This window comes from Neophocaena asiaeorientalis, unplaced genomic scaffold (assembly GCF_003031525.2).
Source record: "Neophocaena asiaeorientalis asiaeorientalis breed wild unplaced genomic scaffold, Neophocaena_asiaeorientalis_V1.1 scaffold183, whole genome shotgun sequence".
Taxonomy (NCBI): domain Eukaryota; kingdom Metazoa; phylum Chordata; class Mammalia; order Artiodactyla; family Phocoenidae; genus Neophocaena; species Neophocaena asiaeorientalis.
In genome coordinates this window covers 472,310-488,951 of record NW_020175199.1, presented here as the reverse complement: position 1 = coordinate 488,951, position 16,642 = coordinate 472,310, and the positions used below count along the sequence as shown (strand labels likewise).

Sequence of the window (16,642 nt, the reverse complement as noted above, 5' to 3'; positions counted from 1 at the left end):
TATGTTAGGACTCTTTTGGAATCAAAATGCCCCTCTGCAACCCTTTTCACCTGGGAAAAGAACAAAATCTCTGGCTTTTAAGTTATGAGAATTATAATGCAAATAGGAACATGCTTAGCAATTTGGTATATTTGATTTCATGTGCATCTATTTATTGTGTAGTTCACAGCCAAGACCCCAAATCTAAATTTAAGGCCCATATGAAATCCAAAAATCTGGCATCTCACTCACGGGGGTTCCCATTGAATAAACTGGTGCAAAGGCAATGCCAGCATCTGTAGAACCCACACGTAGCTTGCCAGCTGTTGTGGTCAGCAAATCTCGTAATGTTGAGCCTTGTTCATTATTCTGGGACACAGGAGGTGATGTTCTGCTATTGGGAGAATCAGGGTTGTCTTGTTCTCTCTCTTCTTTAATTTGCTTTTCAAGGGCAAATTCTTTGTTTTCTGAAATAAAACATTTTACAAAATTCACATAAAATTAAACATGCTGCTAAAGTACAGACAAAGCTGGCATCCTACATTTTACAGTGAGAGATGAAAACTGTAGCACTAGTCATTTATTCACCTGAACACACACCAGAGGATGGGTTAGATCCTTCAGGAGTCAAATAGTTTGAATATGAAAAGGCCTTCCTCAGTGTTTTAGACATGTAGGTGAGTTTGTACCTGTCACAAAGGAAAAATGCTATAGCTAAGACGGGGAGAAAGTGTAGGTAAAGTTACAAATCTATCGCCCTGGTGGCTTTATTGATACGCTCATCTACAGATGATTCTGTAACTAACTTTGATAAGATCACAGGAAGTCGAGTTCCTAGTAAGAAAAGACAAATGTTAAAACCTAAGCCACAATGAGAGCAAAAGACAAAAGTAAACCGTTCTAAGTGAACGGTAGCATGTTTATGTATAATACTACACTGTTGATTACAATTATTAGATAATAAACTAGGTTTACCTTTTTTTTCCTCTCTGGCCTTTTGCTCTGCAAGATCTGCTAACCAGTGCAGTGGTGACTGGGATTCTGGAGGAGTTACCTTGCTGTCTGTGCTTACATCACTCTCTGGGCTGCTGTTGCCATTACTCTCTGGCTTCTGAGGGGTATTTTGCTGCTGAGACTCAGGCATGCACAGAGAAATTTTATTACTGTGATTAAGAACATTCTGTAAAACCTACAAAGGTAGAACAGTTGAATTTTTAAAATACTATTTCTTCAATTATTCAGAGTTAAAAAATAGAGGTTACATTTATACAGTAACACAGGAAATGTAATTTATAAAACACAAGTCCTAAATTGGATTTCAAATATCAAAGCTGATTAACCATGAATTTTATTTGAATAGATTTTTACTCACTTGAGACACACCATTCATAGCAGAAAGATTTCCAACTTGTATATTCTGTTTGTTAGTACAATGACAATGGGATTTAATACCATATTTTTCTCTAAGAGTGTGCATCGCATCTAGAAGATCTGTCAAAACTACAAAATATAATGGTTAATAAAAAGATCATCACTAGTTAAGATTATAAAAATTTTTTCTTTTTCTTGTGGAGGTTTTCTGTGCCTTTTCAACTTCTTTTCCATTTTTTCCTTCATCCCTTCCATCTATTTCAGGTTTGTTCATTCAACCAAATTCATGTTCTCTATTCTTTTCTTTTACCTCTATAATCAAAAATCATTATGCTCACAAAAACAAAAAAAAAGTAGAATAACCTGTAATAAATACATCTAATATGCTTTTTCATTACACTCTGGTCTCCCCGTCCCACGACCCCCCTTTTCTCTGGCTGCGTGGTGTGGCTTGTGGGATCTTAGTTCCCCGTCTAGGGGTCAAACCTGTGCCCCCTGCAGTGGAAGCGTGGAGTCCTAACCACTGGACTGCCAGAGAATTCCCAGTTTTCCCCTTCTAAAATGGTTCCTCCTCTAAGGCTTTCTTCATCACTGGGTCTGGGCTTATCCTGCTAACTTTATTACACAGAGGATTCTAAGAACAGAGCAATAACAATTCAAGATTACATAAACCTTACCACTTCTTTCTACTACTATTGACATACTTCTAAGTAATCTGGAACAACAAAGACCTGTTACACTACTAAGTCAATAATGTATATTTAGGGCTTCCCTGGCGGCTCCGTGGTTAAGAATCCGCCCGCCAGTGCAGGGGACACGGATTCGAGCCCTGGCCCGGGAAGATCCCACATGTCGCGGAACAACTAAGCCCAAGTGCCACAACTACTGAGCCTGCGCTCTAGAGCCCGTGAGCCACAACTACTGAGCCCGAGTGCCACAAGTACTGAAGCCTGCGTGCCTAGAGCCCAGGCTGTGCAACAAGAGAAGCCACTGCAATGAGAAGCCTGTGCACGGTAACCCAGAGTAGCCCCCACTCGCCACGACTAGAGGAAGCCTGCACACAGCAACGAAGACCCAATGCAGCCAAAAGATGTATATTTATACTTACCAGAACCAGGTATAATTTGAGTTGGCATTAAATGTTTGTGATCATGAGGCTGTCCCTTCACACACTTCATCCAAGCATACAGTTCTTTATCTGTAAGACAGTAACATACGTACTGTTATATTAGTCATGGTTTTAGAATTATAAAATTGATGGCTTACATATAAAGAGTTTAGCAATTATGTAAAATGTCAACGGTAGGCTTCATATGTTTGCTTCTTAAAAAAAAAAAAACAGTTCCACTCTTCTGAGAATTTTATAAAAACATGATACAAAACAGATACAATGTTACTAGCCTTTTCTAAAATGACCATTCTTTAGTCTCATTAATGTATTAGTCACCTCAATCTTCCCTGTAGCTAATTTTTTACTCTTAACTATTTGTGCCAAACAGGGCTTTTGCCTGATCTTAGCACATTAGACTCATAAGTTTGAGGCTACTGCCAACTCATTTTTTTCTAATGGGTCAAAGACACAAACTGTCACAAGACATGTGAAAAGCCTCAACTTGATAAGACAGTATTTAATTGCTATTACTGCAGTAAGGCTCCATACCTGGAAGAGTCGATGTATTAAGGCATAGCATGAGGCATATCATACAAAGGAAAAATATTCAATACCTTGATCTCAAGGACAGCTTCTATAAATTTAATGATATAGATAACTACTTATCTATGACGTGGCTGTAGGAGCTTCAGTTAAGTATCAAAAAGGTCATTAAATTCAGCATAAAAAAATCTAGAACTATTTCATGAAAAGTTTCAGAGGAAATAAAATTCAAATCTAGCCTAAAACTGGTTTTCTTTAAAAGCGTTCTGACTTTCCCTACAAAACCTACATAGTAACTTGTAAATGTTCTCTAACTAGTTATATTTTAGACACTAGGTTTAGTTACCACTATATAAAGCTATAACCTAGTCAATGTGAGCTTATTACAATATTTATCAGTGAAATAAGAATATATATATATATAAAACAGAATACAACTCAAGGCATATAGGTTATACTTAAAAAAACAATACGGTGACTGACAGGCTATACTTTAAAAATTAACAGTACTATGATAACCGACAGCAACACAACTATTAGGTTTATTATGCATACCCTATCTTGTTTAAAAAAAAAGTCATGCTTATATATGCATACAATATAACAAAATATAATACATTAAAATTAATTTCTTTTTAATTTGGCAAAGGGAAAATGAAAGTAACACAGAACCAGTAAAAAGGAATGAAGTTTTATAACACTGCAGCTAGTTCTTCTATCAACCAAAAGTATCCAAATAGATTTTTAGGGTTTTGAAGGTATTTAATGGCCTAAAATGCATTCCTTATTATGGTTTTACATTTTACTCATGTATCATCTTTTGCATATCACAGAAACAACTAGCTGTAGATGCTTCGCTTGCTCAAGTCTCTTTGGTAAACGCTGGGTGTATAAGAAAAAGGGTTAGAAAGGGCCTAGTTTTAGTAATCCTATCAGTGGAAAAGATACTGATGGCTAAATCATGGTTCATCTATCTGACATACTACTTTGAAAAAGAGCTGCCTGGAATGAAAATGACATTCTTCACTGTTTTTAGATACTGAATAAACAGCCTATCACTAAACATGATTTTACTTCTAATACTTCCACAGTTTGAATCTTCTCATTAAGACTTTACCCCCCAAACCTTCAGGTTACCAGTATTTACGTAAGCTACTTCCTTAACTGCCTTGGATGAACTTCTTCTAAAACACTTGTACCATGACAAAAGGTACAGTTAGTTACTTTCTTTTTAAAACTATTATCTTCCAAACGTATTAACACGCAGAACACTGTTTTGTGCCATTTTACTTCTCTAGAAATTAGAAATAATCATTTCAAAGGATGTTTTCATATATAATAAAGACTTCTTCATTTTCTAACTAGTGGATAAATGGTGCTAGTGGTAGCATATTCTTGAACATTTGGATTTAAACTTTATGGACCAATTTTTAGAAAAATCAATTCCCCCTAGTTAAGTATGCAATTGTGACTTATGTGCTTGACTGTATAATTAACAGCTTCTGGGGCTTCCCTGGTGGCGCAGTGGTTGAGAATCTGCCTGCTAATGCAGGGGACACGGGTTCGAGCCCTGGTCTGGGAGGATTCCACATGCCGCGGAGCAACTAGGCCTGTGAGCCACAACTACTGAGCCTGCGCGTCTGGAGCCTGTGCTCCGCAACAGGAGAGGCCGCGATAGTGAAGGGCCCATGCACCGCGATGAAGAGTGGCCCCCGCTTGCCACAACTAGAGAAAGCCCTCGCACAGAAACGAAGACCCAACACAGCCAAAATAAATAAATTAACAGGTTCTGTAAGACACTTCAGGCTGTGACACAGTGGAATCTGAAAGCTACAAAGCCTAACCTAAATTTGGGCTGCATTAATCTGACTGAAATGAGAGAGTGGATCTACTAATCAGGCTAAAAAGATGTAGATGCAGTTTTATTGTAGAAAATCTGGCTATTTTAATAAACTGTGGCTAACTCCTCCTTTTTTAAACATAAGCTTCATAAAACTTCCTTCATGTAATATATTCATAATTAAGGAAGGTAGGGAAAAAACTCACCTAATTCATCTAATTTTCCAGATGAGTGGTCCTAAAAAACAAATTTCAATTTATATGAAGTTACAACTAACCTCTAGAACTCTTCCTTTCCTTTGCCTTGTAACAATCTAAGCAGACCACAAATCCACATTTTTGACAAACCCAATGAATGTTAAACAATGTTGCTTCACACGCATCACACATCTCCCGGACTCCTCTCACTGCTCTTTTCCAGGCAATTTTGGCTGAAATACAGGGAAATAAAAATTTAAAGGTAAACATGCTCTCTTCCATACAATTTTCACTGAAATGCACAAAAACAAAAATTTAAAGGCGAACCAAAAACTTCGAAGGATTTATTAATTAACAATCAATAGCAGATTCCTTGATGTAACTAGTAATTCTCTTCAGAAGACTTACATCTAATGGAGGGTTTCTCAATCCTGGCGCCCTTGATATTTGGATGAATAATTCTCTTTTGTGGGCGGCTACCCTGCGCAGTGGCATCTGGGGCTCCACCTACAGATGCTCATTCTCTATACCCCCGACACCTTTCAGTTATGCAACCAAAAGTGTCTTGAGTCATTGCAGAAATGTCCCCTGGGGGACGAACTACTGACTTAAGGGATGGGAAGGAAAAGAAGCTAACATTTTGAGCACCTAGTACGTTAGGTGCTTTACTTAGTAAATATAACATAACTACTTTAAAAACAAACCTATGATGTAGTTATCATTCCCATTTCATACAGTTAAACAAGGAATAAAGTTGAGATACAAATGTAAGTCTATCTAACTCCAAAGACTGTGATGAATCACACGAGATAAAAAGCTTAAATAATTGGGATGGATTATGTCTTTATATGGCAAATGCTGAAGCTTCCCAATTGCACATCCAAAGTGTCCATCGTGCTCAGTTATGTCATAATGGCAGAAACACCAAGATGCTATTGTAATTTCACAAATTGCTAATCCAATTCAACCTCAGTTGGAAAATATGTTACCTTAATTACATATAGGTACATTTGCACATAAAAGTGTCATTATCAAAATTAAAAGTAAACAAGCCTAGGTAAGATTAAGGACTTCTCCCACAGATAAAACATATTCTAAAGAGAAATTCTTAAAATAAAATGTGAATAGTTGCATGTTCTAAGTATTTAACTTCCTTACCATCCTTTTTCACCCAGGACAAAGCTGTTTTTTCAGATGTTACTAACTGACAGAACTTATCACCTATTATATCCAAGATGTATTTTGAAGTTTCTATGTCTACTTCATCATCTTCATAATTTTCATGTGTCCATAGACTCATAGCTTCATCATCATATTGGTCAGGAGAAGAGAAGCCATCTATTCTAACCACTCCATTTTTACTAAAAGACAATCTGAAACATTAAAACATAAAATCATTAGATAACAAGACAGAAGTCCAGGTTTTAAAAGTTGTAAATGTATAATTAATTTATATTTTTATATTACATTATAAATATATAAATTTACAATTAAAAAACATGAAAATAGAGTGGTTGTTTATATATACAAACTTTATTAATAAAATTTAACCAACTTTTGACTCCCATAGTGCTACACAAATGGCAATGCAGTGGCACCAATTTTAGGTAAAATCTTATTTCTTGAAATAACCTATCACTTATACTTAACTATTTAACTCCAGTCAAATGGAAACTGTCCAAGTGTTTCATGAGGAAAAGAGTTAAAATGTTGGCCGAATGCTGCCTTGAGCAATGCAGTTATTTTATACATAATCTAAGCCAGCACCCTCTAAAGTTGAAAATACCATAAATCACCTTAAGACTCACTGAGATTTTAAAAAAAAAAAAAAATGCTAAATTAAAAAATACATTTTCTTGGGCTTCCCTGGTGGCGCAGTAGTTAAGAATCTGCATGCCAATGCAGGAGACACCGGTTCAAGCCCTGGTCCAGGATGATCCCACATGCCGCGGAGCAATGAAGCCCGTGTGCCACAACTACTGAAGCCTGTGCGCCTAGAGCCTGTGGCTCCGCGACAAGAGAAGCCACTGCAATGAGAAGCCTGCACACCGCAACAAAGAGTAGCCCCCGCTCGCCGCAACTAAAGAAAGCCTGTGCGTAGCAACGAAGACCCAATGCAGCCAAAGATAAATAAAAAACAAAAAAAACCCATCTTCCTCACTAATTAAAATGACACTTCATTGACATGATTTGGAGGAACAAGATTGAAATTCTTAATAGTATATTAGGAACTCAATTACTGTGCTTACTTCCTTCTCTTACTTCTGATATCCAATTCATGTAACCACTCAATTCAGAGAAGTTTAAGGTAAATGGAAGGAAAAACTGCCATTCTCCTACAGGCTGACGGTTATTTCTCAACTGTCTTTGAACTTACTCTTTACTCTCAAAGAGGGGATATCAGAAGTACATTACAAATCAGCCTGTATTTTTCAAATGGACGATACCAACAACATTCCTTTTACCACTTCTTCCTATACCTTTATTACCTTTCCCTCTTTTTCTTAAAAAAAAAAAAAATTTCTCCTTTCATGACAACCCATCATCTTATCTCAGCTTTGTATTATGTCTACCTTTCCTTCCTTAAAACTTTTCCAAAGGTTTTCTTATCTCTTCAAACCTACTTTCCTTCTGATTCCTTTTCCACCTTTTCTGTACTTCCATGTGGACTACCTTCTATAGCTATTCTTTGAAGCTGTTTGTCCTTTGGGGATTGTTGGCTAGAAAAACCATGAAGTAAAGGAGAATGTTCTGTTTCTGCCAATACATATTTTTGGGGTCTCTACTGGGCCACCAGCATAGTACATTTATTGGTCACAGCAAAGTGCCTCGTAACTTCTTAGGAAGAAGATGATGATGATTAGAAAAATAATTGCAGGCAGCATCATAGGTGCATTCCATATACATGCTTGGTACTATGCTAAGAACTCTGTGTACTTTGTTCTCATTTCATCGCCATGAAATCTCTGTGAGGTAGGTACCACTATCATTCATATTATGCAGATGAGACAGGCTTAGCTGTAGTCCTACTACAGTTAATAAAGTCACACAGGAACTAAGGACAGAGCTGGAACCAAAATCCAGGAATGACTGATTCTAGAATCTGAGAAATTAACTAGTTTCTACTGGCTGGGTTACCGGAGAAGCCCATAACAACTATTAAGTTGTTTTTATATTTACCACAAAACCTGTGAAATGTGACGTGCTACTAAAAAATCCTTCTTGTCATTTTATAACTCATATTTTTATAGCTACATATGTTTAACAAAAGTATGGGTATCTATACTCCAATAAAAATTAAAATAAGAACAAAATTTTAGAAAAACCCAAAATGGGCTTCCCTGGTGGTGCAGTGATCAAGAATCCACCTGCCAATGCAGGGGACACGGGTTCGAGCCCTGGTCCGGGAAGATCCCACGTGCTGCAGAGCAACTAAGCCCGTGCGCCACAACTACTGAGCCTGCGCTCTAGAGCCCGCGAGCCACAACTACTTAAGCCCGCACGCTTAGAGCCTGTGCTCTGCAACAAGAGAAGCCACCGCAATGAGAAGCCCCCGCACTGCAATGAAGAGTAACCCCTGCTCACCACAACTAGAGAAGGCCGGCACGCAGCAACGAAGACCCAATGCAGCCAAAAATAAATAAATTTTAAAAAAACAAACAAAACCCTAAGTATGGGTATCTGTAATGCAACATACTGACTTAGTTTAATGCCTAGATGGTTCACCCAGATTTATAGACTTTTATCGTGGCTGATGCACAGATATAAATGTGACATTGTTTTGTTTCACATAAATAAGAAAAAACTTAAACTGCTGTTTCCTATAATTTAGAAAAAATACTAACATTTTCTCATTAAGGAATAATAAATCTCTTAAGAGAAAAGTCATATGAAAACAAGTAGCAGTGTGAATATGAATTTAGTCTAACAGTTAAACCTATTGTTAAATTTGGCACACAAAAAGTTTAGTGTCTTTTTATAATGCTTCAGAAACACAGAGGCTCAAAGCCTCGTTCCCACCTCCAAAAATCCCTCAGAATGACAGTACAATTTCCAATATCCTATCACCATATTTTCCCCCAATTACCTATTTTCAACTTACCGTCTAAAGTAGTAAAATCTACAAAACACTGGTGAGTGAGTTAGTTCTTCTCCCTTCTTACTCCGAATAAGTCTACATTCTCGGCACTTTTGCAAATTAGGCCCTATCTCACAGCAGGAGTCATCCTGTAAAAAGGATTCCCCAGTTTGCTTCAGCTTCTTGACTTTACGCCAGTCTTTTAATACTGAACGAGGGATGCCAGCTGTAAAAGCAGTAGGAAAGTATTAGCAAGATTATAACTTTTTAGAAAGGTAAACTCCTCGAGATAATATTCAAATCAATTAAAGATCACTGAGAATAAAGGCAAAAAAAAAAAAAACAGTTCAAGTCAATTATACAACTGTGATCATATACTGAGACTGTAGAAAAGAGATTATAGTTCAAGGTACTCATTAATAACTACAAAGTCCATAGCAGCATTTCTATTTACTATTCTACTAACCAAATGAACTCTTAATGTCAGTATAATGGAAATGCAGACGTGAGTAAATTTTCCAGCTGACTGAAATCCTCACATACTCAATATTCATATTTGTATAGTAGCAAACATGATAATCATTCATTTTCTTTGCAAATCTATAGATAAAAATGCAGCTCTTCTACACAGAAATTTGTTATGTGTAGGAGGAGGCTCTTTTAAGATGCACAGGAAGGACCTAAAGACCAAAAGTTAATACTTCTAGAAACTACAGGCTAGCTTCAATATATTTATATTGTTTTGAAATACTTAATCTGATTCTCCAAAGGTAAATGTGGATCGAGACAAATTTCGATTTTATCACACTATATTTGTGGGAAGAGGAGCTAAGATTTTTCTCCTAATATCTCTCCCTATTATAATGTCCTCCATTTGGTATCAATATTTGATAGCAGCAGTATCTTTTAGAAAAATCAAAGGGTTTGAAGGATGTAAAAGAAAAAAGCCAATATTAACCTGCCTGTCTTTATTGATGGTATAAAGAAAAAAGGCATCAGAGAAGTCTAAAGAAAAACAAAACTCAAAACGCACTATACAATTTAATACTTGCAGGAAAAAAATTAATTTGTTTACTATACTCTGCATCATTGCTCCATCACGTTCATTAACTTGAACTTAATTGTTGTAATAACACGGGCTCAAGTAATCAGTCATCTATAGAGCAGCAAGAACTCAAAACATTATATTGTACCTAAGTTAAATGTAGCCTATTCAATTTTTAAAAACATATTCACTTAAAAGCACGTGGGGACAAGCAAGTATTTGTTGACACCTATCAGCGTACTTACACTGCCCATATTTATGTAGCTATATGCCAGGCCTGAGATTTACAGAGTTTGTTATTTCTATCATGTTGAATGAATAAACTGTATTTCCTACCCTTGGGTTTACTAATCATACCCATTTTGCCGATCAGAGGCAGTTCAAATGTTCTCCTGAGATTATATAATTCTTGCAGAAGATACAGCAGAACTCTTGTTCTGAGCTCTCACTGTCAACTTACCTGTTGATAGCATACGTAGTACAATTACAGCAAGATCACATACATCTTAACATAGCAAGTGCTGTGTTTAAATTCCAGGGTGGCCCATTTGAAATAGGTTCCAGTTATTAAGCACTTCTATGACTGCTGCCTGATTCTTTTACGACTACATGTTCTCCCCTCTTCTTTCTCTAATTTAGGGCAAGGAGCCATTTGGCTTAATCCACTAGAGAAACATGTATGTGGGCACACATACCACTTATGGAATAAAAATGTTTCCAGAAGGCTTGTGTAAAATGTCTGTTATTTCCTGCACTGTGTGTAAGACACGTTTCTCCCGTGGACTGTATAAAAAATTCAGGGCTTCTTGAAGTCAGAATGAACAACAGTAGTACACTGCTGACAAATCTTTATTTGTTATATTACCTCCAATCATTTATTTACTTTATCTATTACACTAGAATAAACTAAATGTAATCTTTCTATTTAGACTAGAAAACAACCATTAACCAATATGCTTTTACATTCCAGACAATGGAACAGTTCCAAGAGTATGGATAACCATACTACCGTGAACAATTTAAATAGTATTATAAAGAAAGAACCAGGCATTTCAAAGCAACTCTCAGTTCTGTGACATCAAATGGACACTTAGACCTTTTTTTTAAATGAATGAATAAATTATAAAGATATGACGGTCCAGGTCATGTAGACTGTTTTTGATATTATGTTTTTTTGCTTCTAGACTAGGCCAAACGTGACTATGCCTAACTTCTTTTATGAATTTTACTGTAATATTATTTGTACAATAAATAAAATAAAACTCCATTTTTCAATTCTATATATATAATTTATTGGTAACATCTAAAATCTAAAAGTTTGAGATTTAGACACTTAGTCAACGAAAAATACCTAACTCAATGGGTATTTCTTCTTCCTTTATACCAGAAGAACATTTTCAACCTTAGTTCTCTATCAGTAAATCCTCAAAGCAGCTGCTCTAGCAACAGAAAACTGAGGAAGAAAATAAGAGAAAAATACATGCTAACCTTTAACCTCTGATATGCCTTCACCTTAAAAATATTTTTTGAGATATAGAAATGAACTCTGCTGACAGTTAAACCACTGATTTTGTGTGTCACAGGACTTACATTTAAATCTGATGGGAAATTTCAGTACATAAAATGATGTAAAAAATTAGTCGCGAAAAAGCATTCAACTTTTAATTATCAGTAACAAAAGGCAGCAGATATGAAGATTTTCTAAAACAGCAGATAAAGCAAATTCTATTGTACCTGGCTTTAGAATGTACTAAAAACTATGATATGCATATTTGTGTAATAATTATACATGTATAATAGTCTATGCAATCATTTTACATTCTTTAAGTGCAGATTAACTCTTTTCGATTGACTATGACAACCCCAATGAACATTCAAAGGATAAAGATCATATTTAATCCATGAGGGAGATAATCCACTCAGGTTTAGAACTCATGAACTCCCAATTTAGAGAACTTTTCTAGATAGCCCAGAACAAAAGCAAGTCAACTCTGCCCATAATTAATAGATGGCATTGAATAGTCACTTAATATTACTTTGGACTTGGGAGTAAATGGGACTTAAAATAGCCTGTTTGATACTAAATGTTATTCACTATGTAGGGGAGATTTGACTAAGCATTACAACTTGGAGGGGGAAGTGCTGATTCCAGTCTTTGTCTTAAAACCTACTTGGGAACATGTACATACAGTCTCAAAATGAAAACAGAATATGTACTTCATTAAGAGTTAATTTTATAAATTTAACTTCTCAAGAATATTCTAAGTGTTAAAAGCTGGAAGAGTCCTATTTCTGTTTTCTGTAAGTTTAACTCCAGTATTTGAATACTCGACACCAAAAGAAATGTTTTGTGAAACAAAAGAGAAACAATTATTGACCACACTAAGCTTCTTGAATTCACTGGGGAAGTAAACAGAACACATTACAACACAGTATGCAATCCAACACTCAAATAAATGGCACGTATCCTGTATCCTTCGTTGTCAATCTCCCTCTTTCTTTCTTCTTACTATGTTTGCATTTCAGTCTGTCAGCCTGTCTCTAGTTGAGCTTGTTTTCCTTTGTTCTTTCACTTTCTGACTGTCCTTTTCTACGATTCCATCCTCCTGTTTTTCTCTCCTTCACTTTGCCTCTGGTTTCCACACAGGCATGTGGGAAAAACCTCATTCAGTAAAAAGGCCCAAATAAGAGCCTTCAAGCATCCAAATGCTTGTTACAGTACGTCTTGAATGTCCACATTGTCACAGATATTTCATATATTGTATGTGGATGAATACATGGATATAGTGAAACTATTAACTGCTTTCTGCCTTGTGCAACATACCTAAAAAAAAATAAGCAAACTGAGAAAAACTACTTCTAGAGTAAAGACATACAGAAATACTTTATAGTGAATATTACTGGCAAGTATCACTTATTCTGCCCTGTTGTAGCCACAAATGAAATATAAATATTATCAGTTTTGAAACTTTTACTTATTATGTAAGTTCTTCTTGAATATAGAAATGAACAAACAAAATCACCAATCCCATTTATTTAACTTTTACCCACTGTTAAGGACTGCTTGAATGAGTAGCATTATTAGTTAAATAGAAGGTAATTTCATTGTTTTCTTTTCTTTCTTTCTTTTTTTTTTTCAAGTTTTCAATTTTTCTCCAGATGACAAAGGGTGAAATATGGGCTACATCCACACTACTCTGAAGTAGTTCTCTTCTAAAAGTGGGACTTCAAGGAAGTTTTTGTGAATAGGAATTCTTTTTCAACTATTATCTTGTTACAGGTAAAAACCTAATACAGGCATACCTTAGAGATAGTGTGGGTTCAGTTTCAGACCACCACCATAAAGTACACAAATTTTCTTGCTTCCCAGTGCACATAAAAGTTAGGTTTACACTATAATGCAGTCTATTAAGTGTGCAACGGCATTATGTCTAAAAAACTACGCATGTACTTTAATTTAAAAATGGTTTATTGCTGAAAAAGGCTAACCAACATCTCAGCCTTCAGTGAGTCGTAATCTTTTTTCAATAGTAACATCAAAGGCCACTGATTACAGACCACCAAAACAAATATTATACCGTAACGATGGAAAAGTCTGAATTGCCAAAGTATGACAGAGACATGAAGTGAGCAAATGCTGTTGGGAAAATGGTGCCGACGGACCTTCCTGACACGGGGTTGCCGCAAACCTTCAATTTGTTTAAAAAAAAAAAAAAAAAAAAAAAGACAGTATCTGGAAAGCACAATAAAACAAGGTATGCCTGTATTAGAAATCCATTTTTAGTGTATAGTTATAACTGCCTTTTGACAATTTTTAGAAATGGTCAAAATTCTGAGTAACTACTAAATTACACACTGGGGTTTTGCCAACCTGAGTGCTATGTAAAAACATATTTCTACAAGTCTCTTGAAAATGGAGAAATATTGATAGGTCTTCTCTCATTTCCTCTTATAGGGTACTTGTAGAAATGAAGTCAATGAGCACATACATTACACCAGGGCATACAAATGAAGTCAAAGATGCCTTTAAGCTCTAGCTCTCTAAGTTTTAGAGAACACCATCATTATTGCAAGAACTTACAGCCCATTTTACTTGAGATAAAAAAAGTAATTAATTTACTTACCACTATTATTGTTGCTCTGCAACTTCCATTTACTTTTTTCTTTGGCACTCCTGCTGAGAACCCCATTGGGTTTTAAGTCTTCTTCTATTTCACCTTTTCTCTTCTGAAGATCATTTTGCTTCTTTTTGTAAGTTGGCTTAGGTTGCCTTTTAGTCCTTTGCTCTGATTTGCTTTCACTTTCGTCTGAATCTCCACTTTCAGAGCCAGATTCATAAGTTCGTTTGGCTTTTCTCCTATTGACTTTATCATCTTTTACAAATTTATCAACTATGATCTTACTATCTACACTATTTTGTAGATCATTCGATGTAGAGGCTATTAAATTGACAGAACATGGCTTAATAATTTCTGATACAGAATTCCCTGAATTTTCCATTTTATTAGTATTTTTATCTTCTTCTGAATGTCTTGTAAGCCAGGCCTTTTTCAGTTTAGTATGGTAGTTTGGTTGACTTGTCTGGGATGCTTGCCCATTTCCTACAGAGTTTGCTTTGTTAATTGTACTACAGACTACAGTGCTATCCAATAGAGGGGAGGCTGAAGATGTCTGATTTTTCACAGCATTAGGCTCAGGCTCACTGACATTACTACTTTTATACTGAGCTGCAGCCAGTGCTGCCTTGTGCTTTTTTAAATGGATAAAATCAGTTGTGCCTGAGAACCCAGAGCTGGATTGAACAGCACTTCCTGTCTTACTACTGGCTGGTGTAACTGGAGCTGTCGTGCTGACCCTGCATTCTTGTGTTTGAGCCACTGAATGACTGACACTTTTCGAAGAGGTACATTCTAAAGATTTAGAGGCCAAAATGGTATTTGATAAAGAGTAAATTATTTCTGAACCACCCCAGCTGGAAACATTGGTGGTAGTGGCAGCAGATGTGAATATATCCGTTTTGGTATTACACATTGTATTTACAGGAGACATGACTGAACTGGGAACACTGCCCTGTGAGACAGCCTGAAAGTTTTTTTCGGATTTTATGTGAGCACTGTCTGAATTCACACTTGGCAGAATGATTCTTCCACTCTCTCCAGCTTCTGCTGATTTGAGGCAATCTGTTTGATTTGCCCCAATTGAAGATCTTTCACTAACTCGATCTTTGGAAGCTAACTGCATTGCTGGCATGCTATCAAGTTTTGCACTAGAAGGTGGACGTACAATGACAGATGCCATAGCAGCCTGTGACTTTCCGCTGCTTTTCTCCACATGCCATTCAGCTTTCTCTTTGCTGAGGTTATTATTAGATTTCCACATTTCTGTCAAACTCTGTTCAGAAGAACTCTTAAAATTTGCCTGAGTGTCTTTAGGCTCAGGAATCAGAGTCGGAGGCTTTTGTGATTCTTGAACCTTCCCACCAGCATTTACAGGCATCACTGGAGTTAATGTTGGAGGGGAAAGGCTACTATAGCTGCTTTCCTTTCTCTCCAGGCTATGATGGATTGGTGGGTGAAATACGGGTGCTCTATGCAAAGCAGGCATACTCCGGAGTGTATTTGTAGAAGAAACTGTCAAATGAGTAGGACTCCTACAATCATTTCTGAAAGTTGTTACTGAGTGAGAAGCAATTTGATGGGGAATATGTTCTGGTGCCTTGCCTACTAAACCTTCACTTTCCGGTTGGTGTTTAATCAAAGGTGGAGGCTTTGAAAGAGATGATATAAACGAAGTCAGAGTCTGAGGGTTAGCTGCTGCTGCTCCAAGGGTATTACTCTGTTTTTCAGTGTAAATGTTTGAAACCTCTTTGGATGGGTATGACCTTGGTGGTTCATTGACTACACTATTAGACAATGTAGTGAAATAGTTACTTTGAGGCAAACTCTGAGGCACTGAATGCTTCATCTTATAAAGATCTGATACTGAACATTCTACATCTTTGTCTTGTTTGATGACATGGCTTTTAGGGCTAGAGGATGACGCTGCTACTCTGGAATAATTCTCTCTCTCACCCTCAAGCCCCTTGATTTTAGTTGTATAGGGAGCAACATCAATACTTTCTTGAAGGATTCGACGGTGCTCCTCCTTATATTTGTTTAATCTCTCTCCAGTCTCCTGGGGTGGTCTCGGTAATTGATTCAATACAGGATCCACAAAATGCCTATGCAAGTGACCATCTTTTCCCGTCTGTGACCTAGTTAGATCCAGGTCATTTTTGGCTGATGTGGATGCAACAGAACGCAATGGTTCAATAAAAGCTTTCCTCTCCAATTCTCTGCAAAGAAAATACACGAAGGTTTCTGTAAACACTTTTTCTCGTATAATACAAATATAGCTTCTGTGCGTTACTATTCTATCATAAAAGTGAAACACAACTTTGCATGCACTATAATATTATTAAGAAAATTAAAGGAATATA

At 36.4% G+C, this 16,642-nt stretch overlaps 1 protein-coding gene across 8 annotated transcripts in view; it reads right to left on the bottom strand.

The window, feature by feature from the left end:
• Nucleotides 1-16,642, bottom strand: part of JMJD1C (jumonji domain containing 1C) — a 248,185-nt gene that overhangs the window by 20,655 nt on the left and 210,888 nt on the right. For 5 of the 8 annotated variants that reach the window (XM_024765213.1, XM_024765217.1, XM_024765215.1 and 2 more), the window contains 8 exons: nucleotides 14,289-16,498; nucleotides 9,144-9,345; nucleotides 6,200-6,414; nucleotides 5,122-5,274; nucleotides 2,459-2,548; nucleotides 1,352-1,479; nucleotides 955-1,168; nucleotides 232-446 (listed from right to left, as the gene is read on the bottom strand). In XM_024765213.1, the coding sequence (XP_024620981.1) occupies nucleotides 232-446; nucleotides 955-1,168; nucleotides 1,352-1,479; nucleotides 2,459-2,548; nucleotides 5,122-5,274; nucleotides 6,200-6,414; nucleotides 9,144-9,345; nucleotides 14,289-16,498 (3,427 nt within the window). Of the gene's footprint in view, nucleotides 1-231; nucleotides 449-567; nucleotides 669-954; nucleotides 1,169-1,351; nucleotides 1,480-2,458; nucleotides 2,549-5,121; nucleotides 5,275-6,199; nucleotides 6,415-9,143; nucleotides 9,346-14,288; nucleotides 16,499-16,642 lie in introns of those variants that run through there. The other 3 variants (XR_003005938.1, XM_024765214.1, XM_024765220.1) reach the window with 3 other exon arrangements.